This window comes from Ursus maritimus, unplaced genomic scaffold (assembly GCF_017311325.1).
Source record: "Ursus maritimus isolate PB19 unplaced genomic scaffold, ASM1731132v1 scaffold_3, whole genome shotgun sequence".
NCBI classification, from domain to species: domain Eukaryota; kingdom Metazoa; phylum Chordata; class Mammalia; order Carnivora; family Ursidae; genus Ursus; species Ursus maritimus.
This window is the reverse complement of record NW_024425563.1, coordinates 41315268-41342999: the sequence shown is the minus strand read 5'-3', so window position 1 is coordinate 41342999 and position 27732 is coordinate 41315268. Positions and strand designations below refer to the sequence as shown.

At 36.6% G+C, this 27732-nt stretch overlaps 1 protein-coding gene across 1 annotated transcript in view; it reads right to left on the bottom strand.

Annotated features, from left to right (window-relative positions):
- Window positions 1–15249, bottom strand: part of DPY19L2 (dpy-19 like 2) — an 83835-nt gene extending 68586 nt beyond the window's left edge. The window contains exons 1-4 of the mRNA XM_040644110.1: window positions 14617–15249; window positions 10396–10420; window positions 8957–9044; window positions 6990–7127 (exon numbers count right to left, since the gene is read on the bottom strand). Coding sequence (XP_040500044.1) covers window positions 6990–7127; window positions 8957–9044; window positions 10396–10420; window positions 14617–14992 — 627 coding nt within the window. The 5' untranslated portion in view covers window positions 14993–15249. The remainder of the gene's footprint in view (window positions 1–6989; window positions 7128–8956; window positions 9045–10395; window positions 10421–14616) is intronic.
- Window positions 15250–27732: the final 12483 nt, after the last annotated feature.

Genomic DNA, 27732 nt, shown 5'->3' with positions numbered 1-27732 from the left:
GCATACTTACCCTAAAAGAATGGCTAGAGAAAACTCTCTAAACAGAAAAAGAAGGGATCTTAGAACATAAGGAAGAAATTTAAAAAATGGATAAAATAAACTTCACTTCTCGAATTATTTCAAAATTAGTTTGAAGGCTAAAAGAAACATCATCATACTGTCTGATATGGTTTTAAACAGATGTAAAGGAAGTATTTAAGTGATGATGTTATAAAGAGAGAAGGGTAAAGAGATCTAAAGAGAGGTAAGGTTTCTGCACCTCATTTGAACTAGTAAAATGATAACAGCAGTAAACTGTAGTTATATATAGGTAATATACATAATATATAGCTATAACAACCAAAGCAATGCTAAATAAGAGACATATTCAAAAAGTATAGATAAAACAAAATAGAATTTAAGAATCGTCAAATAACCCACAGAAAGGCAGAGAAAAGAAAAGAGAGAAATGAAAAATGAAAGACAAACAGAAAAGAGAAAATAGAAGAGTCAAGCTGAAACAGATTATTACATTAAATGTAAATGGTAAAATACAATTAAAAATGTGATATAGACAGATTAAAAAACATAACTACAAGAAACATACTTCAAATATAATGAATATATAAAATATAATGATATATCAAATATATATCAAATATAATGATAAAGGCAGGCTGAAAATAGAAGGATAAAAAGATATATCATGTACACATTAATCAAAAGAAAGTAGTAACTATGTTAACATCAGAAAAAAGTAGACTTTAAGGAAAACAAAATTATAAGCAAAGGGGGTAGGGTTATTATATAATGATAAAAATCCAACAAGAGGATGTAGCAATCCTAAATGCATATGTACTAAACACACTGCTATAAAATATATGAAGAATAACTGACAGACCTAAAAGGAGAAATAGATGAATCCACAATTATAGTTGGAGACTTCAGTATCCCTCTCTCAACAATGGATGGATGAACTAGACAGAAAATCAGGATTGAGAAAATATCACTACCACTATCATTGTGCAGGATCGAATCAACATTTATAAAATATTTTACCCAATAACAACATAATACATAGTTTTTTCAAGTGCTCACAGAATATGTCAAGATGGGCCATAAAACAAACCTCAACAAATTTAAAAGAATCAAAATGATACAAAGTATGTTCTCTAAACACAATGAATTTAAGCCATAAATTAGTAACAGAAAGATGGACTCTGAGAAACAAAGTGAGGGCTTCAGAGGGGAGGGGGGTGGGGGAATAGGATAGGTTGGTGATGGGTAGTAAGGAGGGCACGTATTGCATGGTGCACCGGGTGTTATACGCAACTAATGAATCATCGAACTTTACATCAAAAACCAGTGATGTACTGTATGGTGACTAACATAATAAAAAAAAATATTTAAAAAAAAGAAAGATAAAAAGGAAATCTCCCAATACTTGGAAACTAAAAAACCCACTTTTAAAAATCCATGGAGCAAGAGGCACCAAGCTGACTTAGTTGGTAGAGCATGGGACTCTTGATCTTGGGGTTGTGAGTTCAAGCCCCACATTGGGTGTAGAGATTACTTAAAAAAAATTTTTTTTAAGTTTTTTAAAAATCCATGGATCAAATAGAAAATCTCAAGGGAAATAAAAATATATACACTAAATTGAATATAAATGAAATACAAAGTTTTCAAGTCCAGCATCTTAAGAAGCTTATTAGTTGCAACTCCATCCTAACAAGTAAAAAGCGTTCCTGAAAAATCATCAGCTCTTCTTAGATTCATAAGAAAAGTGAGGTCACAGGGCAAACTCCTGCTCCCCATATTGGAGATTGACAGGTAAACTGAGAGAATCACAACTTAGTGGAATAGAAAGCCATAAGCAAAAACTTCCATGGGAAGTAGTTGGAGAGTAGGGGAAAAGCTAAGCTATAATTGATAAGTTGCTGGAGGCAGAGGGTAGACAAGTCTGAGAGTCAAAAATTCCAGGGAGACCCAGTAATAGAGGAAATGCCAGCACATTTATGAGTTTTACTTCTAGGAGCTCACCAAGCATGTCTTACAGTGAGTATCAGAGAAAAATCTGCTTTTGGCAGGTGGTAGTAGAAAAAGGACCATTTTGAAATACACCAGAGCACTCTCTTCTTAATAAAGCCTGTGTCAGGGGAAATTATTTTACTAGAGCCCAACCTACTAAGGTTTTATCAGAGCCTAACAGAAAGCGAAGCAGGGAAATACCCAATTCCAGCCCCTTCTAGCCATCCTGTTGCACCTAAGCAGGAGAAGAAACCTGAGAAGAATTGTGAAGTTCACAGCCCAGAGGCACAGGTTCATAAAAGACTGAAATCTAGTAAGAGCATTATAGAATGCTTCTTCTCACCACACTACTAAAGCCTATTTATAGCAGATCTTATTACTTAGGACATGAGGTCCAACTATTATGAAACAATTACAAGACATACTAAAAGCCAAAAACACAGTTGAAGAAATAGAACAAGCATCAAAACCCAGACATGGCAGGGATGTTGGAATTATCAAATTGGGAATTTAGAACAACTATGATTAATATGTTAAAAATTACAATGGATAAAGTAAATAGCATGTAAGAACAGAGAGGTAACGTAAGCAGAGAGAAATTCTTAAAAAGTTCCAAAAAGAATTGCTAGAGATCAAAAACACTGTAACAGAAATCAAGAATGCCTTTGATGGACTTATTAGTAGACTGGCCATAACTGAAGAAAAAGCCCTGAGCCTGAGTATACTTCAACAGAAACCTCTAAAACCGAAAAGCCAAAATAAAAAAGACAAAACAAAAAAACAACAATAACACGGGGTGCCCGGGTGGCTCAGTCAGTTAAACATCTGCCTTTGGCTCAGGTCATGATCCCAGGGTCCTGGGATCAAGCCTGGGTTTTGGCTCCCTGCTCAGCGGGGAGTCAGCTTCACCCTCGCCCTCTGCCCCTCCCCCACCTCATGCTCATGCACGTGCTCTCTCTCTCAGACAAATAAATAAAATCTTTAAAAACAAACAAACAATAACAACAAAAAACCCCCAGAATATGCAAGAACCATGGGACAATTAAAGATGTACCATACACATAATGGGAATACCAGAAGGAGAAGGAAGAAAGGGACAGAAGAAATATTTGAAAGGACTCAGGAGTCCCTCAAATTGATGTCAGATACCCAACACAGATCCAGCAGATCCAGGAAGCTCAGAGAACACCAAGCATGATAAACGCCAAAAAATAACACCAAAGCATGTCAAACTACAGAAAATCAAAGATTAAAAAAAAAAAAAAATTCTGAAAGAAGCCAGAAAAAAAAGAGACACCTTACTTATATGGGAGTAAAAATAAGAATTACATCTGACTTCTCCTCAGAAACCATTCAAAGAGGAAGAAACTGGGCTGCTATATTTAAAGTGCTGAGAGAAAAAACCAACTTCGAATTCTGTATCACATGAAATTATCCTTTAACAGTGAAGGATTAATAAAGATTTTCTCAAACAAAAATTGAGGGACTTTGTAAAAAAGTTCTTTAGAGGGGATAAAAAAAGATACATATCAGAAACTTGAATCTACATAAAGAAAAAAGAGCATCAAAAAAGGAAAGCGAAGATAAAATAAAAACTTTCCTTTTTATTATTCTTAACTGATCTAACATAAGCTTTGTTCAAAACGGTAATAGCAACAACGTATTCAAGTATGTATAATTATGAATGTGTGTATGCTTGTGTATAGGTGACATAAATAACAAAAAGGATTCAGGGGTTGGGATGGAGGAATTACAATTATTTTGTTATCATAAGGTACTGACACTACCCAGGAAGCGGTTTAATGTTATTTGAAAGAGGTTTTGGATTAGTCATAAATGTATATTGTAAACTCTAGGGCAACCACAAAGTGTAAAAAAGAATTATAATTGATATCCTAAAAAAGGAAAGAAAATGCAATAATATAAAAGCTCAATTAAAACCACAAAAGGCATAGAAAGAATGGAAGTCAAAATAGTAAAAAGAACAAAGGCAACAAATAGAAATTAGTAACAAATATAGTAGATATCAACCAACTTTATCAATTATCACTTTGGAAGTTAATGATCTGAATGTACCAATCAACAGACAGAAATCATCAGAGTGGATCAGAAAACAAGACCCAACCACATGTTATCTAAAAGAAACCAACTTTAAAAATAAAGACACATATACATTAAAAGTAACTGAATGGAGAAAGATATACTATATTAAAACTAATTAAAAGAAAGTGGGAGCAGCTATACTAATTCCAAACAGAGCAGACTTTACAGTAAGAAAAGTTATCAAGAGTAGAGAGTGGTATTACATAATAATAAAGGGGTCAATTCTACATGACATAATCCTTAATATGCATGCATGCAGCTAACAACAAAACATCAATAAAATTGATAAATCTCTATAGCCAGCCTGAGNGAAAGAGAGAGAGGACATGAATTACTAATACCAGAAATGAAAGACAGGACATCACTACAGATCCCATGGACATTAAGCAGATAATAAGGGAATAACGAAAAACCCTTTGTCCATAAATTTCACAATTTGATGACCCAATGCCTTGAAGGACACATTCTTGCCAAAACTCACATAAAAAGAAACAATCTGAATAGGGTTATCTCTATTAAATAAATTTAATCAATAATTAATAACCTTCCATTCAGAAAGCACCAGGCCCAGATGGGGTCACCAGGGAATTGTACCAAAGAAAGTATACCAGTTCTCTAGAATCTTTTCCAGAACATACAGCAGAGGGAACACTTACAAACTCATTTGTTGAGGCCAGCATTATGCTAATACTGAACAAGGTAAAGATATTTTAAGAAAACTACACACAATATCTTTCATGAACATAGATCTTCAAAAAAATTAGCGAATCAAATCCAACAGCGTATAAAAATTATACACCCTGACCAAGTGGGATTTACTGCAGGTATGTAAAGCAGGTTCAAAATTTGAAAATCAATTAATATAATCATCATATCAACAGCCTAAAGAAGAAAAATTACAAGATCATATCAACAGATGCAGAAAAAGCAATTGACGAAATTTAACAACTATTCAAGATCTTAAAAAAACTCTCACTAAACCATGAACACAGGGAACTTCCTTAACTTGATAAAGACTATCTACAAAAAACTTGCAGCTAAAATCATACTTAATGATGAGAAACTTGAAGCTTTCCCACTAAGATCAGGAACAAAGCAAGGATATCCCACCTCACCACACCCGTGATGAAACAGCTCAATGGAGGACAGGCTAGTTACCACAAAGGAGCACATGGAAACTTCTCAGAATTATGAAAATGTTGTATAACTCAATTGTTGTGGTTATGCAGGTTTACACATGTGTCAAACTCAAAGAACTGTACATTCAAAACAGGTCTATTTTATGGCATGTAAGCTATACCTCAACAGAAATTAAATAAACAAAAAGGAGCCAGAGACAAGATATGTTCAGCACATATTACTAAGGATTACTCTACAAAATACATACATTTTGCCAACAAATCAATAAGAAAACAACTACCAAGTGGTGATAAAGATTTATACAGTTTATTGATAGAAGAAAAATCCAAATGACTATTAAACATAAAAATATTCTTAGCTCCACAAATAAGGAAGTACAAATTAAACTAAATAGTAAATCACACCCATTAGAAGAGCAAAACCAGAAATTTTGATAAACTGAAATCTAATAAGGTTATGAGGAAAAGTAAACACTCCTACACAGCAGTGTGAATGGCTACATTTGCTTCAGAGAGCAATTTAGCAATATCTGATAAAGTCAGCAAAATATATACTCTATAACACAAAAATTCTAGTTTTAGAATATCCTACAAAACATCTTGCACATATATACAATTAGAAAACACATACAAGAACATATATTTTGGAACTATTTATAAAGACTGGAAACAAAATCCACGAGGAGGGTAATGTATGAATAATCTTGGAATTCATAAAATGGTTAAAGAAAAAAATACACACATACACAGCGTTCAAAAATGTAACGCTGAGGAAAAAGCTATGGGGTGCTTTATTCAGTATGGGAGCATTTATGTGGATTTACCAAAACACATAAAACAATCCTTGAAAATAAGGAACAATAGAAACACATTACATTCATGATGATGATACTTGTGGGAATGGGAAAGGAGAAAATTCAACTGGGAAGCAGAGCAAAGATGACTCTGACTGTATATATGATGCTTTAAGATACCTGAAGCAAAAATGACAAGAGTAGCATTTATTTATTCTAAGTGGCTGATCACACCTTTGCCTATTTTCTCTAAGTTTTTGTAATTTTCAACATTTCAAAATCAAAAAAAAAGGTAATTTTTAAAGCTATAAAATATGAAGAAATGTCTAAGCAGCACTAATTTTTAACAAATGTGCTGGATTCTGAGATAACTCAAAACTAGTACATACCATGACATCAAATTAGCATTTATCTTAACAGTTCAAAGATTGAACTTACTAATTTTTTTTGTTGTCATTGTTCCAATTTCTAGAATCTGCAAACTACCATAAAATCCATACTCTTTTAGGCTAAGCATTGGAAGATATTCATAGACCTCTGAGTATGTGACTAAATAAATCTTGCTCTATTAATGTAACTCCAAGGTCACTGTTCTGCTCATAACTTTCAGTGTTCCTTCATGAGACCAGTGTGCCCATTCACAGGGTCTCCAAAGCCAACAGACCATCTCCATTTAGAACACATCTTGCTTGTTCCCATTTGGCTCCTCTAATTATGCTGGTCATTACTTCCACACTAAGATTCGTTTCTTTGACTTTATGTAAGTATAGTTTCCGGGGTCTTTACAATTTAGGAGAGGAATTTTTGATACTCTGCTCAACTATAAGGACACATACGATCGATAAGCCTTAAAGGTTCCATCCTTTTTATAACATCATTGTACTTACTCTTTTTATCTGATAAAAAAGGATCATTCTACAAATATTTTCCCCCAAATAGTACTCACCTCTGGATAAAGATGGAAGCGTTTCACTGTATTAATTACAAGGGGATATTCAGTGAGCCTGTCATTCATTATCATCCACAGTCCTTCCAAAAACGAAGGTGCTTCGATAATGGTCTTGAAGTAGGAATAATAAAGTCCCTTAAAAATGCACAAATTGTTGATGTAATTAAATATGAAAAATTTTAGAACAATTTCTTCTGAATAAAAGGAAAAGGTCAATAATAAGACTTGCTACTGCATTCTTGGGCTCAAAAAAAGGCATGCCTTTTCACGTTATCACTGCGCTATTCTTTCATATATTCTGTACATTTGAAAAAGCGTGAGAGGGGTGGTTAAATGTTTCAAGGAGTTTTTCTGACCATGGCTTAACAGATGAATACAATATATTTTTAATTCCAGCATGACTGATTTTGCCACATTACAAAATGCCTAGAGTTGAGATCTAATGGATTTTGGCATAAACAGAGATGCCTTCATGTCCTTGTACAACTTTGCAAATAGATAATTACTTTTTTTCCACCTCTTAAGAAATAACATGCAATGATCATAAGCAAAAATGAGACAGAACTTAACACTTGCAACTTTCTCCCTAGCTCCATCTAACAGCTCTGCACATGTCAAATGTTATGTCAAAATAAATGTCAATTGACTACTATTGTTCATGACACAGATGCAGTCCTGAAAAAGGGATTAACTTAGTGTATTATTCCAGCACAGGAAATAATGACTTCATTAGGCCATCACAAGTGCTGTTTAGTTAAAATTCAGAGATTAACAAGAGCCTGTTGTTTCATATTACTTTCTTCATCAATTTCCTGCTCTTCTTCCTAAAATCTAAAAGCAAATAAAGGGCCACATTGTAATACATGCTCCCAAAAACATTAGAAATAATCTTCAACTCTACCCTCATGCATGCCTATACAACTACTTCGTTATTAACAGATGAAGCAACGCCAGTGGCTACTACACTGAAGTTCTGCTTTAGCTGATGTCTGATGTCAGCATTTCCTCATAGTTTTGATTGGTAAAATATGAGTTCACATAAGGATTGTTCCTTTCTGCTTAGAAGGACAAGACACTACTACAGTGAAAGGATATTGAGTATGTATGTCTGTATTTAGAAAAATAGGAAATTACACAAATACTCTTTTTATTAATAGCATCTACTGTTTTTGTGCCAGGTACTGTGTTAATGTGCTTCATTCATTACCTCCCTTCCTAGTCAATAAAATCCTGTAAAGCTGGCCTTATTTCTAGGCCACAGATGAGATTACTGGGAATCAGAGAGGTTAACTGACTAGCCATCACACGAGGAAGCACAGACCTGCTATCTGAATCCAGTCGTCTGTCATCCAAGCCCAGACTCTGCCACAGCTACACAATTTATTTAAGAATATCTTATATCCTTTCTTCGGAAATAATACCTACAAAATTCTAAAAATTTAAATGTCATGCAAATGCTAACGTATCCAATTTTCCAAAGGATTAAGTGGGATATTAGGGTGAGATTTAAAAAGCAGTGGGTGAGGTACCTCCATTAGACAAATCTGCAGAGACAGAAAGTAGAACAGAGGTTACAAGGGGCTGGGGAGAGTGGCATGGGGAGTTGATGTTTAATGGGTATAGTTTCTGTTCGGGATAATAAAAAAGTTCTGGAGATGAATGGTGGTGAGGACAAGCAGTTTCTGATAACATTCGGTGCCCCTATATAAATGTTATATTTGTTCTCCTTCTTCCCCAGTTATTCTGATGGATCTTTTTTATACTTAAAAGAAGTCTGCATTAGAAAAGTAGGGTAATGAGGTAAGTAAAAGATTCCTAATACATTTTCTATTTACATAATAAACCTAGGTTATAGCTTGAGAAACAGTGCAGTTGAACAAAAATTCATTTCAGTTTCTAGTAAATGTCTATCTTATAGTCTTACTATACTTAAACTACAAATTAATTTATTATAAGAAACTAACCATTTCAGTTCGAAAAGTCATCTCCCGTTCTAAAGATGATAGGTGGGAAAAATGACGATCATTTTCAAAAAGTGTTACTAAATGTATCCTAGAAAAAAAAATGAAGCACCATATTCTAAGAATAAGAACATTTTAAAACCGGTACTGAAATAGTTAACTAAGTATTAAAGTACAAAAACCATAAAAGGAAAAAGAATAAATTTTATAATAAATGAGACAATTTTATAATTTGCTTAGTACTTTGTATATTTTTAGGCACTTATAATTTAGTGTAGTACACAGCTGAAATTCCTTAACTCCTTGGTTCTTAATCATAATTGTTTATCTAAAACTCCTGTGGTTGGTTTCTCTGCCCCCTTCCTCTCCATGCCTCTAAATCAGAACAGAGGCAAGTTGCTGTTTAAGTTTCCCAAGTGATTCTATTTTAACAGGTTGGAGAAATGCCTCTGGAACTGCTGAAAGCATTTGGAATATAATTTTAAATAAAATTACTTCCAATTAAAGCAGTTTAAAAATAACAGAATACCATATAAGGGACCAGCTTGCGAGGGCCAAAGAACACAGAACTGTATTTCAAGATACCTGATTAGTGCAACTCAAGAACACAGCTGTCGGCAGTAAAAATGGGAGCATATGTGTTAAGTAAAATTAGTCAGCAGTTATGCTACCCTTAATTTACACAGTAGATGTTTTCCAAATAATTAGCAAGCAAAATTCCAAATATCAACCTTGTCTTCCACACACCTCGATTCCCATGTGAGATACATGTCAGGGTACCAACAGCTATAGGAAATGTTTCTTCCCAGTACAGCCTTAGTTCTAAAATCAAAATCTTCCTGCAGACTAAATGGCCAGAACAGCACTGTCCCAAAAGGATATCATCCCACTCTTCCCAAAAGTAAAAATTTCTGATCTCAGGTAGAAATGAAAATACATCAGAGGAAAAATATTATTTTACTTATAATTTTTACATATAAAGGACTTGTGTAAAGTAAGGTACGTGTACACACACACTGAAAGGTTCATTTAATCTGCATTACTACAGCAGAATCTTTATTTTCATTTCTACCTGATTTCTAATTGACAGGTGTTACTAAAACTTTATCTCTAAGCTTATGTCACTAAGACCACACAATTACAGTAAAATAAGAGTTTAAGATGAAATAAACATGCAAAGTACACTAGAAAAGCTAGCAATTTAAGAAATAAAGTGGTGAATCCTTTGGTAACACAAAAATATTTGAATTCCTAAGTACTATTCCTCTAACATCCATTTTGTAAATTCTGCTTCACATATGGTTTTTTAAAAAATTGTATGTGCAAACTGGCGCACACATTCTATACATACAGCGAGTGGCTATTGTTTTATTGTACCCAAACAGCAAGGTCAACTTTTAATCCAAATGTTTTTATTTATTTAAAACTGAAACAAATCTTACCAGTGCAAAACTCCCACAAAGGCAGCTGGAAAAACAAAAACAAAAAGTCATTAAAAGCTGCTTTATTATAACATACCTTTAAAACAACCATTTCAAATGCATTCCCTTATATGCCTAAAGAGAGAGCACACACAAGGAAGATGGCTAGCTAATTCTGTCTATATAAAATAGGAAAAATTTACAAACGGACATAAAACAAATTGTGAATAGTACTTACCTCTGCAGGGGCGGGGGGACGGGTTCAAGGAGCAAAGGGAAGCTTGGAAGATTACATAACTTGCAAAAAAAGTCATGAAATTATTAATGACTTTGACCTTTTTGGGGATTTTCAGTTTACTCTCTCTTCTCCCTCTTATTCTCTATTTCTTTACGTAATTTTTTTTAAAACAGGCTCATACATACACGGTGCTCAGCTCAATCCTTTCAGAAGTGACTCTAGCCCGCAGGAGCCACTCTAAACCACCTTCCCCGTGCTCGTCAGGAACTATTAAATGCAGGAAATCGCTTCCTCAGCAGCACACCTGAAAGCCCCTATTTATGGAATTTTGACTGCTCCCAGACTACTGGCTTGGGAGATTCATCTAGTCGCCCAGTCTGCACCCTATGCGTGAGGCTTTATCAGAGGTTGTGGAGACGGGTCAAACAGGAACAATACTGTGGGTATGGGTCTTTCTGAGGAGCTCCAAACACTGTCTGCTCTGGTGGCTGGGATGCTGCTTGTTTACAAAAATACCGTAAAACTGGGGAGGGGGCACAGGATGCGGCCAAATTAAAACGCCACAAACCCTGCTCTTCTTACACAATTGCAGTAGTGTTCTGAATACACGCTCTTTAGAGTGTTGTAAACGTTTCGTTAATTTACAAAGTTTTGAAAAGTGGATTCTGACAATTTTCCAAGTATTTTTGTCACTATCACAGAGGAGTGAATTTACTCAGCTATTCCTAAAGTCCTGCCTCCCCCCCAAGATTTTATAATCGTACGTACATCTTTTGGTTGTCCCAAATATACTTGGCAAGTCATTTTAACAAACCACCAACTTTAGCCTCTTAAAAATTCAAGAAATTACCTTGACTAGCAAAATAAATGTAAATCGATAAAGAAATTAATAATAAATTATAATTTTGAAAAAAAAAATTCCCAATCATGCTTCTCCAGCTCTTGTTCTCCATATTCCTAACCATCCTGGGCTCATTCCTACCACTCTTCAATACTTCTCAGAAGATCTGCTTGTTTTATACCATGATCAGCAAACTACACCCATGGCCCGTTTCTGTACTGTCCACAAGCTAAAAATGCTTGTCACATTTTTAATGGGTTGTACAAATATGGGAGAAGAAGAATAAACAATAGAAACCGTATGTGTCCTGTGAAGCCTAAAATATTTACTACCTGGCTCTTTATAGAAAAAGTACATACTCACTACATATGTTAGCTCTTTCTAATATGTAATATACTCTGAACCACTTTGAAATTAAACCTATACCTTCTTTCCCAACTTGAAACAGATGCCCCTTTGATAAGGCTTCATTAGCTTTAAGACACATATGCTATCCTATTTCAACCATATTTCTACTCTCTTTCTTACTCTCTAGACAATTACATGCACTGGCAAAAACTCTTAAAAATGATGTTTAAGGAAAGGGAAAAGATTAAATATCCTACTAAATCATCTAGCCTTCCAAAATCCTCAAAATACTCTTGTGTCTTTCATTCACTCCCCGACCCCACACTCCACGCCGGAAAAAAATGATAAAGTGTAACGATTCCAATATTCTAAATGCACAAAGTGCTTATCACAGCCTCTTCCAAAGATGTACTAAAACGCATGTCTCCGGACCCCTGTATCCTGTCAATCTCACCTCTGAAAGTGACCTAGTCTCATAGTTCACTGAAACAGAGATCATTTGATGCAAGCACTCCCAACTTCTCTTATATCCACTTTAACATTTCTCTACATACTAATCCTCGTTTTTCTATTCCCTACCATCTCAGCAAAGGAAGTATCTCTTCTCTTTTTCAGTTAGCTTCTCAAATTTGTGCCTCTAATTCCACCCTTCTCAAATATTCCAAGACTTTGCTCCATCAACTATTTCCTCTCTTGGAACCTGAATCTCACCCTCTTCCCAAGATCTTTCTCTACAGCTTTCAATTCTCCTAGGCCTTAAAACATTTCCATTGATCTAAAAGCCCTTCAAACTTTGACATATTCTCTCCCCTCACCCATAACCCCATTTGCTGACAAGATTCTTAGCCAATTTCTTTCTTCTAAGTTCCTATAACTTAAAAAAAACAAACAAAAAAACGACCAACAACATCTTAGTTAGCAACATCAATAGCCTCTTTAAACTCCTATGTTTTTCAAACCTTTCTAGCATCTGAGCAGATTCTTGAATGTCTTCATCTTTCATCACACCAACTCTTCCAGTTCTTCTAAGCTTCTGACCTGTTTTTATATGCTTTTTCTGGCTTTTCCTTTTCCACTCATCTCTTAAAACTAAGTATAAGGGGTGTTCCCAAATATTTCTGCTTTGCCCACTTTTCTCTCATTGCGAGTCTCAATCTTCAAGTTTCAACTCACTTCTACATGGATAATTCCCAAATTTACAGTCCTCGTTGCTAAACTTTCTCTGTCCCTGTCCTTCCACCTCACCACCTACCCAACCCTCACGAGATGCTTCCATTGACTCTCACTTTTGTCCTCTCTTCTCTATTCCTGTTGTTGCTACCCTCACTAAGACCACTATTGCCTAGATTCCGGTATTCAATTATTTTTTTCTGCCTCTTTTTTCCATCCATCTCCAGTCTATTTTACAAACCACTGTTTGGTTAATGATGTCACTCGATTTAAAAACTATTCAATGCTAACATTGTGAATGTACTAAATGCCACAAAATTATTCACTTTAAAATGGTTAATTTTATATGATGTGCATTTCAACTCCTTAAATTTTTTTTTTATTAAAGAATCAATCAGTGCCTTCTACAGAATGAAATTCAAATTCCTTAAATCAAGTTTTGAATTAGACTCTCCACTGCTGGTCCCAACCAACCTTTTGAACTTACTTTCCACTTGCTCTTCCTTAGGTATCCTTCCTTTCCACCTTACTTTACCTTCATGTTTTCTCACTTCTTTGACTTCAATTACACCGTTCTACTGGCCTCTAATACTTCTCCTCTGCCTCACACATCCAAGTGTTATCCATAATGTCAACAATTCTAATCCCACCTTTTCCTAAAAGTCTTCTCTGATTTCATTTCCCACCTCCCATCCTGAAGTATTAGTTTGCTCTTCTGAACTCTCTTAGCACTTAATATACTCAGTCATTATTTCACCCAGCACTCACTGAGTGCCTTGGGTGTGCCAGACATGGGTGCTCAGGAGCTTGTGTTTGGGACAGCAAAACGCCCCGTATTCAAGACCATTCTGATTCTGGATGTGGGATGTTATCTGTTGCCACAATTAGACATCTGATAAAATGTAAATGTGACTTCCCATCTATTATCCTCTAGTACTTGTAACACCCCGAATGCGGAGCTTCATTCTTCTTTAACATCAGCAGTCAACTTGCGATGAAAAGAAATCACAACTTACATTAGCAGACATTTCTCTACGTTTCAACCAGTCCCACCAAGGACTAGGCTCAAATCCGATTCTAACGAAACAGCAACAACATTTAAATTAACTCTTAAGCAACAGAAAACAAAGATCGTAAATAAAGAAAAACTCTTTCAAGTGCTTAAGTTAGAAGAAAATTCCCCAAATCAAGGCAGTGAAGTTCCACAGCAAAATGAAAGTAAATGAGTACTGACACGAAGCAATGTATTGTCTAATTTGATCTTATTTCCCCTATTAAAGATTCTCAACTAATTAAACCAACACTTTATTTTTGCTTTATTTAAGGTGCAAGAGGAACATCTCTGCCCCCGAAGAACTAGCCTATCATTTTTACAACCTGCGATAAATGGCTGCCCTGATTAAAATGACATTTTTTTGCTGACACAGGGGTGATCACTATGCCCCAAAACCCTAGAAAATGTTTTAAAACAAGAACGAAGGGGGCTGGCACTCTTGGCGATTTTCCCGAGCCGGGACCTTGTCATTAGGACTGCTAAGCTCGTTTGTTAAACTGATCTTTAAAACTCACCCAAACCACTTGAAACCCGAGGCTCAGAGCGCATCTTCCGGCCTTGCCTCGGGCTCTCCCGGGCTGTTCTGCTCACCTATGCCAAAGGAGGTCCTGCTGTTGACCTGACGTCTCCGCAACTGCTGCACCTTGTCGCGGAGCTGCTCCAGCAAACAGTTAAGGAACTGGAAGCGGCCGAGAAGAAGGGTCTTTGAGACCACCTCCATTTGCATGCATTTCTGCGCGTTCAGATTTCGGGTCCTCCGCGGCGAGTAGTCCCGGGCGCCCCCTGGCAGGTTCCCCCCGCCTACGGGCAAAGGAGGCTGCGGCTTTTCCACCTCCGCCTGCGGCTCCTCCATCTCCGGCTCCCCGGCTCCGGTGGCCCGGCGCCGCCGCCTGGACGGCATGGAGCGGGAGGAGTGCGCCGGCTCTGAAGCCGCTTCTTTGAGCTTACTCCTCGTTTGCCCGACCATTTTCTCATAGTCCCTGTTCGGATGGAGCTGGGTCTCTCTGGCGCCAGCCCAGCCCGGTCGGGCGGGGTCCGCAGGGGCCTAACTCGGCTCACAGCCTCAACGACTCGTCCCCGCCGCCGTTGCGAGCCGCCCAGTCGTCATGACGACCGGGAAACCTGGAGGGCGGGGCGTGAGGTCCAGGCCGCCCTGCTCCGCTCGTGCGTCCTCCACGCGCACCGCGCACCGTCTCAGCGTGCAGCCCACGCGCAGCGCTCCAGCGCTCTGCATCACGGGCATCCCCCCAGGCGCATCGTCTCCCGCGCAGCGCCGGCGCACTGCCCCACGCAAACTTCACGCGCTTCCTCGCACGCCCGCCGCATTGTGCCCCGTTGGGCTCCGTGGTCCGGCTGGCGTGGAAGTTCGAGGAACTCTCTCTGATTTACTTCTTTTTTTCGAGTTCAGGCTTAGTTTTGTTATTTTTACCCAAAATTGCACGTGTCTGCAAGTAATTAAAAGAGAAAGAGATCTTAGTTGAAAGAACCATAGAAAGAGAACTAGGGAAGAAAGGTGCGCCTCCCACTTGGGGAGCATTTCTCGCCCCTCTTATGAACACCTTGCATTGGACATTAAGTGTCTCCTACATAGAGGATTGGCCCAAGGCCATAGGCAACATGTGGCAGAGCAGGCTGAGCCAGGTGAGTCTAACCTCAAGGCCTCTCAGGTTGGCACTAGAGTTGACTGATACCGCCTTTTTCCGCCGGGAGGGCGGCATTTATAAATCCATTCTTGAAGTATATGCAATTTTGCTTTATTTAAGGTGCAAGAGGAACATCTTGAAATTGAAAGTTATGTTATCAGAAAAAAATGTGTTTATTAAGGAATAGCAGAGAAATGCAATTCAGGACAAGCAAGCTATGGGCAAAACGATAGGCAAATACAACAAACAAAGGAGAGGAACTTACACGAGAAGCAGACATTTGGGAGGGGTTATTTTGAACAAAAATCCACTGGAGAACTTTAGGAGTGCAGGGTGATGAGGATTTCTCATTGGCGGAGTTGCTGGCTTAGCGAAGTTCTTGTGGAAGATAAAATGTACGTCTTTTTCTGTTAGGGCTGGTAATTCATGGTTCTTTGTAGTTGAGAAGTCTTCCGTGGGGGAGGGGGGTGTCTGTAATTCACGACCAGCGGTACAGTGAGGGAGCTCCCCCTTCTGGCCTATAGACTCCATTTGAAATGATGTTCCCTTTATTAGTTTTCACAAGTGAAAGTATGTGTCCCAACAATGTTGCGAAAACAGAACTCCTTGGGCATAGAATCATTGTGCTCAGTGCTCTCACTTTCCTAAACCAGACCCTACCCAGCCCCATAGTCACTACATAGACAAACATGACGCCATCGCAGCTGGCAAAGACGGACAGGGTTCGTTGACATTTTCCATGTCCTCTGGCACCGCTGGAGTAAACACTGGTTCACTTCCCATTTGTTTTGAATTCCCTAATCCCCACCTCCCCCATCTAATAATCCATGGCTCATTATGGTCAGATTAATTTTCCTGATACGACATCCCTCAAAAATGTTCATGGTCCCATAGCCCACAAATGAAATGTAAACTCCTTGGCTTGCTTATCAGGGCCTTCAATAATCTGCCCCAATCTGCCTTTTCAACGTCGATTTTCCACTTCTCTGAACAGAGATCTTCCAGTAATTTTGAGTGAGGTCCAGAGCGTGAGACTCCATAACTTATATCCCTTTACTCATACCAGAAAACTATTCCCTAGTCCCCTAGCTTTTTCATTCATTTCTCCCTGCCCATCTGAATTCTTTCACCTTCCAAGCCCCAGTCTACCTCAATTCCCCCTTCTCCAAAGGTCTATTGACCATCCTATTTATCTTGTCACTTACTTAAATTCAGTAAGTATTGTTATTAACATGTTGTTTCTTCAGTTTTTTTCAAGGAGCATTTCTACATTCCTGGCACTGTGTTTGGTACTTAAAATATTTTCTCATTTAATTCATAGAATAATTTTGTACAAATTAGAAAACTGAGGATCAGGACTATAGTAATTTGCCCAAGCTTTAACAGCTAATAAATTGTCCAATAGTGAGTTTAAAATGAAAGGTATTTATGGGTAGTTGATAAAAACATGTTATTGAATAAATATGCAGACTCAAAATAAGGTATTTTGAGAACAGTAAGTGGAATGCTATTATTTTTTTATTAGAATTATATTAGATTCATAAAATGAACTGGGTAGATTTGCACCTTTTTGTATTAGAATATCCGGTTTGGGAGCCTTTATTTTTCTTTAATCTTTTAGTTTCCTTCATGATTATTGGTCTATTTACATTGTTTACCGCTTCTGGGGTCAATTTGGGAAAATTATATTTTCCCATAGACATCTCAAATTGGCTGAATTCTACACCCTACTCTACCTGAGATTAATATGGCTATGGGTGCTTTTTAAAAAAAAAATAATGATTGCCTGATGGAGCTGTTTATCCTTCAGCTCTCTGTGATTTTAATAGATGTGTTTCTTTTAAGCTGTATGTTGTTGACTATTTTTAAGATAATCTGAGGGTCCTTATTATAAGATTATTCATTTAAGTGATTTTATACACTTTATATTTTTTTCATGAGGGGTGGGCATTTTTGTGGGAAGGAAGGAGTGGCTGCTACTGAAATGTTGACCAGACGTCATTTTCAGTGCCATTTTCCTGTACAGTTCTGAACTGAACTTTCTGATTTTAGTGTCCTACCCTTCAGTTTAGTTTGCCTATTTCCTATGTTACAGTTTTTGGTCAATTTGTTTGTTTCCTGGAATTTCCAGTCACCTCTTAAATCTCGCAATGTACTAACAGAATAAAGTATATTCTTACCCTTGGTTTAGCCCTTGAAAGTGCTAATCTGGTCACTTTTTCCATTTAAAAAATAATTTTTATAAGAATGTTCATTGTATTCTTTCTTTTTTTTTTTTAAGATTTTATTTATTTATTTGACAGAGATAGAGACAGCCAGCGAGAGAGGGAACACAAGCAGGGGGAGTGGGAGAGGAAGAAGCAGGCTCATAGCGGAGGAGCCTGATGTGGGGCTCGATCCCATAACGCCGGGATCACACCCTGAGCCGAAGGCAGACGCTTAACCGCTGTGCCACCCAGGCGCCCCCATTGTATTATTTCTATTGGTGAAAACTGCAAATAATCTCAACATCAAATAATAAATTATAGAACACTCATGCAGTGAAGCATCCCTAAATTGACTAAAGTCATTTGAATGAACATTTAATAATATAGAATAATACTCATGGTATAGTATTTAAGGTATATGAAGCAGGATGTATATGATTCAGGCATATAGTAAACACATAATTAACTATATGCCAGTTTCCCTTTTAAACCTTTCACATAATGGACTCATACATGGAAGATTACTGTGGTGTGAACTTGAGCTAGTAACTTGCCACTCTACTGTTTCTCATCTGAAAAATGCTAAAGTACCTAAAAAAAAATACATGCTTAATTTAAAAAAATGTTCCTATCTCTCACTCTAGATTGACCATATAAAAGTATATTGGTTAGTATTACTTACAATTAATATTTTGCTAACCTGGATTTTTTCATGAAATTATATTTCTATATAGTTCTATTATTAGACAATAATATGAGATATGAGTTCTAGGTTCATTAGTTAACTTAAAAAAACTAGAGATAGTTGCATAAATAATTATGCATTTTCTTACTAAGAAGAGGAATAGATTTGTACATGTGAGGGAAAACATGGAACTTAGTTTTATTCAGCTGAATAGAATCATGGCACATTTTCATCTTTCTATAACTTCCAACAGCAGTCACTTATTTTACTTAGTTATTTTGAACAGTTATTTGAGTTGTATTTTAGCTACATGCTTATTAATGACAACTTAAACCAGTATGCTTGATACTTATTCTGTAATGAACTGACATTTAAAATAATACATTGTAATTTGATATAATATATTCTTGCATAGTGTATCCTATTTAAAGTGAATATGCCTCGTGATTTAGCAAATTATTTCTCTTACATAGAGATTTCTAATTCAGTCTGGATCTAAAACTGATCTGTTTTCTCTTTCTCTTAGTAAAGCAATTGGTAATTTTTACCCAAAAAATGCAGTGAAACAAAATAACCAGCAGATGGCAATAATGACTTGTAAATCAGAATCAAACATTCAGGCAGTTTAAAATTTATTTTTAAAAAGAAAAAAAAATCACTGTTCTTGTTATAAATCAGTTTACTAAATATGACATGTAGGGAAACTCCAAGTTTAATCCCACATAAAAATAATCATGTTGCATATTTCACGTATCAGGTAACTAAGATACTCTTGGCCAACATTCAGTTTTCGAAATAAGAACTGCTTAAATTGATTCAAGTAATTTTTTTATTAAATTTAAATGTTTTAACTTTACACAAATAGATATAGATTGAAGTGGATATATTAAGTTACAACTACATCTAGCTTGGTTATGTGGATCAGAAAAGAGAGGTAGTTCAGTGAACATCATTTTGAAAAGGTTAAATTTTCCACTATAATTTGACAACTTAACATATTAATTTCACTTTCATTGATACTCTTCTGCAGAAAAAGATGGTTTTTTATCTGTGCTGTTTCTTATACATTAAGGTACTTTTTTTCCCTTCGATGGTACAAGGAGTTGGAATTGACATCACAGGGTGTACCTCTAGCCTGTCACCGTTAGATAGTTCCAAAGATGGTAGCAAAGTTTTTAGGATCTCATAATTATGTCAACTGTAATTGAACTGCATATCCAAGATTCTTTTAGAACCATTTTATTTCGTAATTTTCTTCATTTCAATTAAGAAGTTTTAAAAGGGTGAACCAAATGGGATTCATTTTTAATACTTTTGTAGGACTTCCTATAAATTTGCAAAGATGAAAAAACTTTTTTATTTAATCATGTATCTCTGTTTTTGTCTCCAAAAAATAGGATAACTTTAGGTATGTGCTTCTTGGTGACTATGTGTTTTCTAATTGTCTGTTTCTATATGTTAAAAGATCTTTTAAAATTCCTCTTCCGCAACTTGCCTCCACTAAAAGAAATGTTTTTGCACATGTGTATTTTATAAAACATACTTCAGTCTAAAATCATTACACACCTTGGATTGATTCATTTTTAAATAGTATATTTGCTGCTATCGAATTACTTTATAGATTCTGCTTTAATTCTATTTGGATGCAGGTGCTTCTTCATAGGAGAAAATGGAAAGTCACCAGGTTGTGGCGAAGCATACAGCTTGAACGTAAATGCACCTGTATGTAGTGCTTTGCATGAGGCTGCCTTTTCATCCACATAAGAAAGGTACCTATGGTAAGCTGGAATTTCTAGGAGTTCTGGTCTACTTTCTGTGTCCATAAAGAGCTTATTTTAAAATTGGAGCTCCTTCCGCCACCCATACTCTGGTCAGTTGTTACCCAAGCCTATACTAGATGAAATGAGATCTTTTTGCCGTTGATAGCTTTATGTAGGCATAGTTGATTCAAAGGAAGGAGATAGGGGAGCCTGGGTGGCGCAGTCGTTAAGCATCTGCCTTCGGCTCAGGGCGTGATCCCACCGTTCAGGGATCAGTCCCACATCGGGCTCCTCCACTGGAAGCCTGCTTCTTCCTCTCCCACTCTCCTGTTGTGTTCCCTCTCTCGCTGGCTGTCTCTCTGTCAAATAAATAAATAAAATCTTAAAAAAAAAAAAAAGGGAAGGGGATAATCCACGAGTTAATTGAGAAAATTCCTTCACCCACCTCCCACACCACATGGGGAGACTGCCTAATTGCATAGTACGTACACACTAATTTGAGCAGAAAGGTATTCAGTAATCGTTAAGCAACTTAAAGCAATATATACACAACCACATACATATATACGTATACCACACCCCCAAAATCTATTTTTCCATGAAACCAATCATGATAGTTCCATGTACAAACCCAAAATTACCAAGATTAGTTTTATTTACCACCAAAGTAACAATTACAAGAATTACTACATTCAATATTAATAAAGTCTTAGAATATATTAAAGAGTGAATTGTAGACTATGTGTAGGCAGATTAAATGCAAAACATAGCAAAACAGCAATGATACATAAGGCATCTGTGTGCTGTTTTACATCCCATAATATCTTAGACTGATTTAAGATTTAGCTTTGATTATGACATAGTAGTCTAGAAATATCACTATACTGGGCCCAGTATGTTTTGGGCATTTAACTTCTCTAGCTTTTATTTCCCTGACTATGGAATAAAGACTTTGGACTACATGGCCTTATTCAAGCCTTTTATTTGATTCTGATTAGTATTTGTACATATACGTAAGTAGCAAGAAAAATATGCCTCTTGAGTCATACAGTGCCCTGTACCCAACTCCCTTCTTACCACTGCTTCCCTTCTCTCCTTATCTGCAACCAGCTGCATTTGGATTCCACCCTGAGGGTCTTCCTCTCTGCAGTCTACCCCAGAGTTTATCCCCATCCTGTACTCCAGTTGCTACACTTCACTGGCAATCCAGATGAGCTAAGCTAAGTCTCTCTCCAGCCTGGCCTCCACTCCATCCCTGGTCTCTGTCTTTGTTCCTCCCTGACTTTACTTGCTGCCCAGTCTTTTAGTGTAGTCGGCTTCATTGTTCCTATTTTCTAATTACTTCTATGCTCTAGCAGAACTAAGTTGGAACCAGAGTATAAGGGAGAAGGAAAAATATCCCTAAATGAGTAATAAGCGTTTACATCAAGACCACCAGACTCTTGCTTTGGACGGCAGAGTCCTGCTTTCCCATAGATATTGACCCATCCCCAAAAGATAAATTTCCTCCTGTTCTTTGCCATAATCTAAAACTCTTCTTGAGACATTTACCAGTGACAATCTACTAAGAGAAAATTTGTTGGGTTATGCAGCTTTTATATTTCTTGATTAAGGTTGTTTACATGGGTTCAGTAGAGGCAATGTAGACTTTCAAAAAAATCTCTTAAAAATTTAGAAATATAAATTAGGGGTTAGCACAATATCTCAGTTAGGAGTACAGGCAGGATTTGAATCCTGGCTATCTCACCAATCTAGGTTCTGAGCACTAATTTTCTCTACACCTTAGCTTTTTCATACTCAAATGGAAATAATACTAGCTCCCACCTCAGAGAGCTGTTGCATAGATTAAATAAGATAATGTATATAAAGTGCATAGATATAGCAAATGTTCTATAAAAGGTAGCAATTAATGCCATATCAAGGCTCAGGGTAGAGAGGGAATTATTTATATCATCTTTTTCCCCCCTAGGGAGTCCAAAGAACTAGTTACGATTCTTTCTAGGAAAAAAACTAGGAGGGAATAAAAATAAATTAATATAAATGGAGGGCCCAAGGCCATACAATGCTATAAAATAGGCAGTATTATCTTCCTTTTACCGATTACAAAAATAAATGAGGCAGGGAGAAGATTCTAGAATGCCCACTCAACTCACAAGTATGTAAGATTTACTCCCCTGGAAATCCTCAACATTGACAAGTTGGGCACTAAAAATGGAAATAAAAGATTTGCTCATAGCTTTTTCTTTTATGTTTTAAAATAACAGCTATAATTCATATACCATAGAAGACATTCTTTTAAAGTATAGAATTCAGTGACTTTAGTATATTCACAAGGTTGTGCAACCATCACTACTAGTTTCATGTTTTCACTACCCCCAAAAGAGACCCCCATATCCATTGGCAGTAATTCTCATTCCTCCTTCTTTCCAGCCTCTGGTAACTACTAATCTGCCTTCTATCTCTATGACTATACCTATGCTAGATATTTCATACAAATGGAATCATACAATACGTGGTTCTTTGTGTCTGGCTTCTTTTACCAGGTTTTGAAGATTCGTGTTGTAATATTTATCAGTACTTCATGTCTTTCTCTACCTAAATATTTCATTGTATAGATATGCCAAATGTTATCCATTCACCAGTTGATGAATGTTTGAGTTGTTTCCACTTTTTGGCTATTATGAAAAATGCTGCCATGACTATTCATGTACAAGTTTCTGTGTGGACATATCTTCTCATTTCTCCTAGGTGTATACCTAGCAGTGGAATTCCTGGGCCATATGGTCACTCTACGTTTAACCTGTTGATGAACTGCCAGGCTGTTTTCCAAAGCGGTGCACCGTTTTCCCAACACCAAGGTACAATGTTTATTTTCTGGACTCTCTATTGTTTGTTAATCTACTTGTCTATTATTTCACCAATACCATGCTGCCCTTATTGCTTTAGCTTTATAGTAGGCTCCGAAGTCAGGTATTGTCACCCTCCAACTTTGTTCTTCATCAGTATTTTGTTGGTGATTCTGGGTCTCTTGCCTTTCCATATAGAGTCAGCTTGTTGATAGCCACAAAAGTTGCTGGGATTTTGATTGGGATTATGTTGAATCTATAGATCAAGTGGAAAAGAACTGACATCTTGACAATATTGAGTCTACCTACCCACAAACATGGAGTATCTACTTATTTAGATCTTCTTTGATTTCTTTCAACGGTTTTATAGTTTTCCTCATATAGTTCTTGTACGTATTGTATTTATAACTCAGGATTTTCTTTTCCCTTTTTGGGTGCTGATATAAATGCTGTTATGTTTTTAATTTCAAATTGCAATTGTTCATTGCTGATATATGGGAAAGCAATTTACTTATTTATATTAATCTTGCATTCCACAACCTTGATATAATTTCTTATTAGTTCTATGAGGTTTTTGTTGGAAGCATGTTAATGTTCTATGTTTTTTTTAAAAATAAGTAAGAATGAAAAGGAAGAAAATCCTTAAAATTGTAAGCAGCTGGCTGGCTTGGTTGGTAGAGCATGTGACTCTTGATCCTGTGGCCATGAGTTCAAGCCCCATGTTGGGTGTAGAGCTTACTTACTTACTTACTATTTTTTAAAAAAACTAAAACAAAGACAAAGCCTGTAAGAAACTGAGCAAGTGAACCCAGTTGTATTGTGAATGAGTTAAAAAACCAGTACAAGGGGGCACCTGGGTGGCACAGTGGTTAAGCGTCTGCCTTCGGCTCAGGGCGTGATCCCGGCGTTCTGGGATCAAGCCCCACATCAGGCTCCTCCGCTGGGAGCCTGCTTCTTCCTCTCCCACTCCACCTGCTTGTGTTCCCTCTCTTGCTGGCTGTCTCTATCTCTGTCAAATAAATAAAAATAAAATCTTAAAAAAAAAAAACAGTACAGGAGGAAAAAAGAAACTAATCTAAGTAGCTACTAAACATATGATTTGACTGTATTCCCTTAGTCGGGGGTGGGACAGCAGAAAATAACTACAAACAGAATCTGAACTCTTTTTAGGTTTGTTTATTGCAGTTTTGTGAGTGAAGCAGTATGAAATTATATGGGGTATACGATCGAATTGAGTAAACATGTTGATGTTGGGAGCCAGGGTTCTCACTGTGGAAAAAGACACGTACAGATATGGAACGGGGCAAAGCAAGGGAAAAAAGTCCCCTATGAGAGTGCACTGCAATTGGAGATAGCAGCATAAACTCGGGAGGTCTTATACACCCTGTACACACACACACACACACACACACACACACACACACACAGAGACATTTGTGTGTGTGTGTGCTTATATACATATATATTCCCAATTCTGTTGGCTGAGAGGGCCTAGACACAAACATGCCCCAATGAGCACATCTGTCGCCCAGATTTTGGTTTCTAATATAGTTCCTCAACTAAAAGGAATCTGGATTCCTTGGAGAAATGGCTAGTTCCAGAAAAGGTACAAGATGAGCCTCAGTGTCTAATTCCAGAAACTGAAGTACAAAAAAAAAAAAAAAATCAATTATACAGGAGCCAACTTAAGGGGCTTCTGATGACCAAATCCAGGGTGATTTGAGCATTAAGATAACTAAAAATGGTAATAAATTATAAAACATTGAAGAACAGGAATTCTTTTGCCATGGTTGAGACAGAAAGACCGAAGAACTGTAGCAACTTAAACGACTGGAGCAGCATGATAAGTACATGCAAGACAAGCTCGTTCACTGGATCTGCATTGAAGGAATATGCCACAAAGGACATCACTGTGTCATCTGACAAATTGGAATACAGATGGTAGATCACAGCATTTTATCACTGTTAAATTTCCCCAAATTGCTAACTTCCTGTGGCTATTTAATGGCATCATCTTGGTTTTAGGACGTGCACTTTGAATTACTTAGGGATAGTGAGGCATGATATGTGAAGCTTACTCTCAAATGGAGATAAACAATTTGTATATGTTACGTGTGTGTCGGGGAGTGGTACATGTACTACTCCTCGGTGTGAATGCAAATATGATCAATCAAATGGGGCAAAAAAGTTCACAATGGGTGAATCTGGGTAAAGAGTATACAGTGTTTCTTTATACTATCCTTGTGACTTTTCTTTCAGCTTGGAATCATTCCAAATAAAAGATTTTTAAAAGGTTGGTGTTTGGCATGCACAAAAAATTAAGGATAATAGAGCTGACTTCTGAAAGCAGAAGGTATGATAACGTCAAATATTCTGAAAGACTGTCATGTGGAAGAATTAAGGCTCTGAGTTTGGCTGATCTTATTTTGTATCAGCCTGCTTTGTGTAAAAGCATTACAGCACAACCAAGAGTTCATGGCTGGAATGAGAGGTAGTTCTTTAAGCTTTATGGAGTCTTCAGTATCATTCTGTACAGAGAGGTGCAAAGTCCCATGATTCTAAGAGTTCATCAGGTGGAGCAGATGAGTGAAGGGGATTAGGTGAAAGAAAATGGGAACCAGTGGGGACTTGAGAGCAATGTCTTCTCTATAGGCTTCCAAATACAATTAAAAACAAAAAACAAACTCTGTATAGTAATCCCATTGGCTGTGTCTGGCCTGGGAGTGGCCAGCTATGACCCCTAGTCTTACCTAATCCTTTCTTTTTTTTTTCCAGGTGAGCAAACAGGTACCAAAAGTCAGGAAGCAAGTGTGTAAGATAATGAAAGGTGTAAATGTGTGCATATATATCAAAACACACCATTTTTAATGAAAGAAATTAATATCCACACATTTGTACTTCTGTACAATTTTGGGTAATATATAATTTTAAGCTGTTTACAAATAACATGTAATGCTTCAAATATTACATAATGTTGATAATACATTTCTAGCAGAAATAAATATATTGCACTTAAAAAGAACTTCATTAGATGTTACTTCATAGTATTAGGCTTATAACTTCTTTTTTCATAAAACATTTCCCATGCCCTTCCCCCCACCCCCAACACACACACTTCATTACAGTGACTGTTCTCACGCAATTCATTAAGCAAATGAACACAGCAAACGATAGAACTGTGATAGAGTCTACTAAAGAGGCTATATCCAATGTTATCCTTTAGGAAATAAAAAACGTTCTTCTTGGTTTTTGAAAATAAGGGAAAAAAAACTGAATACACATTTTAATGTATCAAAAGTAAAATACAACAAATTGTATTTTTTGTCCAGATGTGTTATTTTACCAATGTTTTTATTTTCTTATTATCAGGGGAGGGGATTAGAATTGAGGAAGGGACAGAGAAAGAAGGGCCAGAAAATACTTACGGATTATTTGCCTATCAAATATTTATAAATGAACCTTGCATATTTAAGCATGCTGAAGAAAGATAAATATTAGAATATTTTATACTGGCATGGAATATTAGTGAAGAAATTATTTTATGGCTTTCTAAAGATTTAAGAATTTGTATCCTTCCCTTTGCTTGTTTACATAAAATCCTTGCATTCTGAAATAATATAAAAACATGTAAAATCCATTCCTCCACTCAAGCTGTCTAAAGGAGCCAGCTGAAAATCTTTTCTGTCCAGTGCTTGCTTTCTTTCTAGTCTAGATTTGGGTATAATACTGTTTTGTTTGTAATAATTATCAATTCCATACATGTTTAATAATGTAAATAGTTTCCTTAACTTACTCAATGGAAGACTGAGTAAAAATATTGTTTTTCTTGCAATATGTGACCCTGGCACATTACATAACTGAATTTTTTGAACTTTAGTTGCTGAGTCATGGCTGAGCTTGACTGCATATTTAATGGGGTGATAAAGTCATTCTGTCCACTTTATTTGAAGCTCATTTTTGTCAATATAATTCAGCTTAAATATTAACAAGACAGCCTGAAAAGCTAACATGAAATTTAGAAATGGGTTAAATATCTTAACGTCTCTCTAAAAAATTCACAGGCAGTATGGGAATGGGGATACTTTTCTTCTAAAAATACTTTTTTCTTGGGCTTTTGGAAGGTGTCCTTTTTCTTTTTTTGCATGGGGGGCTGGGGATGTTGTGGCTGGAGAAGTGTAATAACAGAGACGTGGATGAGAGTGAGGGAGGGGAGATCCTGGAATATCCCAGAAGTTAACGTAACTCCTATAGTATAGCTCTACACAGGGTTTTTCTTAGTATTTTTTTAATACCTCCCATTTCGTGCCCATCTGCTAGGAATAACAACAAACTTTTTTTATAAACTCAAAAGGACCAGCAGTGTAACCTAAATTCATTAATATAGACTTATAATCTAATAATTTGTGACATATTAGACACAAGATGGAAATACTTTACTATATATTGTTGAGAGTGGACAGAGGAGGGGAAGATTTGAAAAAGCCGGAAAAGAAATAACCGAACTTAGCATTATTGATAAATGTTTTAAAAACAAATCAGGTCTGCAGACTACTAAGATATGAATCA